Here is a 2,508-nt window from a genome sequence, read left to right as displayed (position 1 = left end):
AACACTGTCTTTGAACAAAGTCTACTAACACCAGATTATTGAAGACTTTTCAATTTGCTGTGTGAAGATGTTTCCATCATTTTTAGCTGTTCTGATGATGAATGAAGATAAATGTGATTCAGTTTCATGGTTCAGCTTTAAATCCTCAAAGGAAAAACATCAGCTTTGATGCTCCTTCAGTTTAATGGATTAAATAAAGCCACCTTTCATTTTATTGGCAGAGATTTAGAGGTTTTTAGCTCCTTATTGTGGATTTCAAATGTTTCTGCTGCAGATTCTCACAGCAGCTCAGCAGTTTGTGTGGATCGCTGCTCACTTTCACATTAAGTTCATTTCTAGATATACTGAGCTGTGCGTGAAGCACTGCAGCTTTTTGCTGCTCAGACACACTTTATACATGAGGTGTGTGTTTTTCACATTATTTTTGGATGATAAATGAATTGAAGCAACCAAATAAATCTGAAGACATCTGAGTTGTGGAGACTCAGTCAGTTGTTTAGATCAGAAAACTGTTGTGCAGACGGTTAAACTTCCAGTGTTACTTTCAGAGCTCTCCTCTTCCTGGAATCACAGCCTGATGTTCCTCCCTCCTCTGGGTGGAACCAACATCTGCTGAAGCTGAAAGCTGATTGGCTGCAGCCTCTCTGCTCTGACACGTGACTTGTAGATCAGAGCTCAGAGCTGTTTCTGTTTTCAGGAAGTGAAACTCAGACAGTCGCCGTGACTGAGAGCAGAAATGGAGCACAACCAGCTGGACGCAGAAACCTTCTCCTGTTCCATCTGTCTGGATCTCCTGAAGGATCCGGTGACTATTCCCTGTGGACACAGCTACTGTATGAACTGTATTAAAAGCCACTGGGATGAAGAGGATCAGAGAGGAATCCACAGCTGCCCTCAGTGCAGGAAAACTTTTATACCGAGGCCTGACCTGCAGAAGAACGTCATGTTAGCAGCTTTAGTGGAGCAGCTGAAGAAGACTGGACTCCAAGCTGCTCCTGCTGACCACTGCTATGCTGGAGCTGAAGATGTGGCCTGTGATGTCTGCACTGGAAGGAAACTGAAAGCCATCAAGTCCTGTTTGGTCTGTCTGGCCTCTTATTGTGAAAAACACCTTCACCTTCATCAGTATTTAGCTCCATTAAGGAAACACAAGCTGGTGGAGCCCTCCAAGAACCTCCAGGAGAACATCTGCTCTCGTCATGATGAGGTGATGAAGATGTTCTGCCGTACTGATCAGAAGTCCATCTGTTATCTCTGCCCTGTGGATGAACATAAAGGCCACGACACAGTCTCAGCTGCAGCAGAAAGGACTGAGAGGCAGAGAGAGCTGCAGGAGAGACGAGGAAAAATCCAGCAGAGAGTCCAGGACAGAGAGAAAGATGTGAAGCTGCTTCAGCAGGAGGTGGAGGCCATCAATCGCTCTGCTGAGAAAACAGTGGAGGACAGTGAGAAGATCTTCACTGAGCTGATCCGCCTCATCCAGAAAAGAAGCTCTGATGTGAAGCAGCAGATCAGATCCCAGCAGGAAGCTGAAGTCAGTGGAGTCAAAGAGCTTCAGGAGAAGCTGGAGCAGGAGATCAGTGAGCTGAAGAGGAAAGACGCTGAGCTGGAGCAGCTCTCACACACAGAGGATCACAACCGCTTTCTCCACAGCTACCCCTCACTGTCAGACCTCAGGGAGTCTACACCCTCAGCCGCCATCCACATCCGTCCTCTGAGACGCTGGGAGGATGTGACAGCAGCTGTGTCAGAGCTCAGAGACATACTACAGGACGTCCTGAGAGACACATGGACAAAGATCTCACTGACACTGACTGAGGCAGAACCAGAACCAGAGAGCAGAGCTGGGTTCTTAGGATATTCATGTCAGATCACACTGGACCCAAACACAGCACACAGACATCTGTTACTATCAGAGGGAAACAGGAAGGTGACACTGATGGATCAACCTCAGTCTTATTCTAGTCATCCAGACAGATTCACTGATTATTCTCAGGTTCTGAGTAGAGAGAGTCTGACTGGACGTTGTTACTGGGAGGTGGAGTGGAGGGAGTGGGTTTATATAGCAGTAGCATACAAAGATATAAGCAGAACAGGAAGAGGGAATGAATGTAGATTTGGATATAATGACAAATCTTGGGCATTATATTGTTTCCAAGGTGGTTATAAATTTGGTCACAACAACATCTGGACCTCCATCTCAGGTCCTGGTTCCTCCAGAGTAGGAGTGGACCTGGATCACAGAGCAGGTGTTCTGTCCTTCTACAGCGTCTCTGAAACCAGAACTCTCCTCCACAGAGTCCAGACCACATTCACTCAGCCGCTACATGCTGGAGTTTTGGTTGGTATTGGATCATCTGCAGAGTTCTGTAAAGCCAGATAGATCCAGTGTGTTGGTTCTGGTTGTTGATCAGGGTTCCTGGTTCTGGTTGTTGATCAGGGTTCCTGGTTCTGGTTGTTGATCAGGGTTCCTGGTTCTGGTTGTTGATCAGGGTTACTGGTTCTGGT

At 46.7% G+C, this 2,508-nt stretch overlaps 1 protein-coding gene across 1 annotated transcript; it reads left to right on the top strand.

Moving 5' to 3' along the window:
- The first annotated feature begins 489 nt into the window (after window positions 1-489).
- On the top strand, window positions 490-2,508 carry LOC119777544 (tripartite motif-containing protein 16-like). The gene has a single exon (XM_038276448.1). It carries the CDS (start codon window positions 737-739, stop codon window positions 2,381-2,383), a length of 1,647 nt encoding a protein of 548 aa, XP_038132376.1. The 5' UTR covers window positions 490-736; the 3' UTR covers window positions 2,384-2,508.

This window comes from Cyprinodon tularosa, unplaced genomic scaffold (genome assembly GCF_016077235.1).
Source record: "Cyprinodon tularosa strain WSP-4 unplaced genomic scaffold, ASM1607723v1 ctg1244, whole genome shotgun sequence".
Classification (NCBI taxonomy): Eukaryota; Metazoa; Chordata; class Actinopteri; order Cyprinodontiformes; family Cyprinodontidae; genus Cyprinodon; species Cyprinodon tularosa.
Note: the sequence above shows the minus strand (reverse complement) of the source record. Positions and strands in the feature narration are given on the sequence as shown.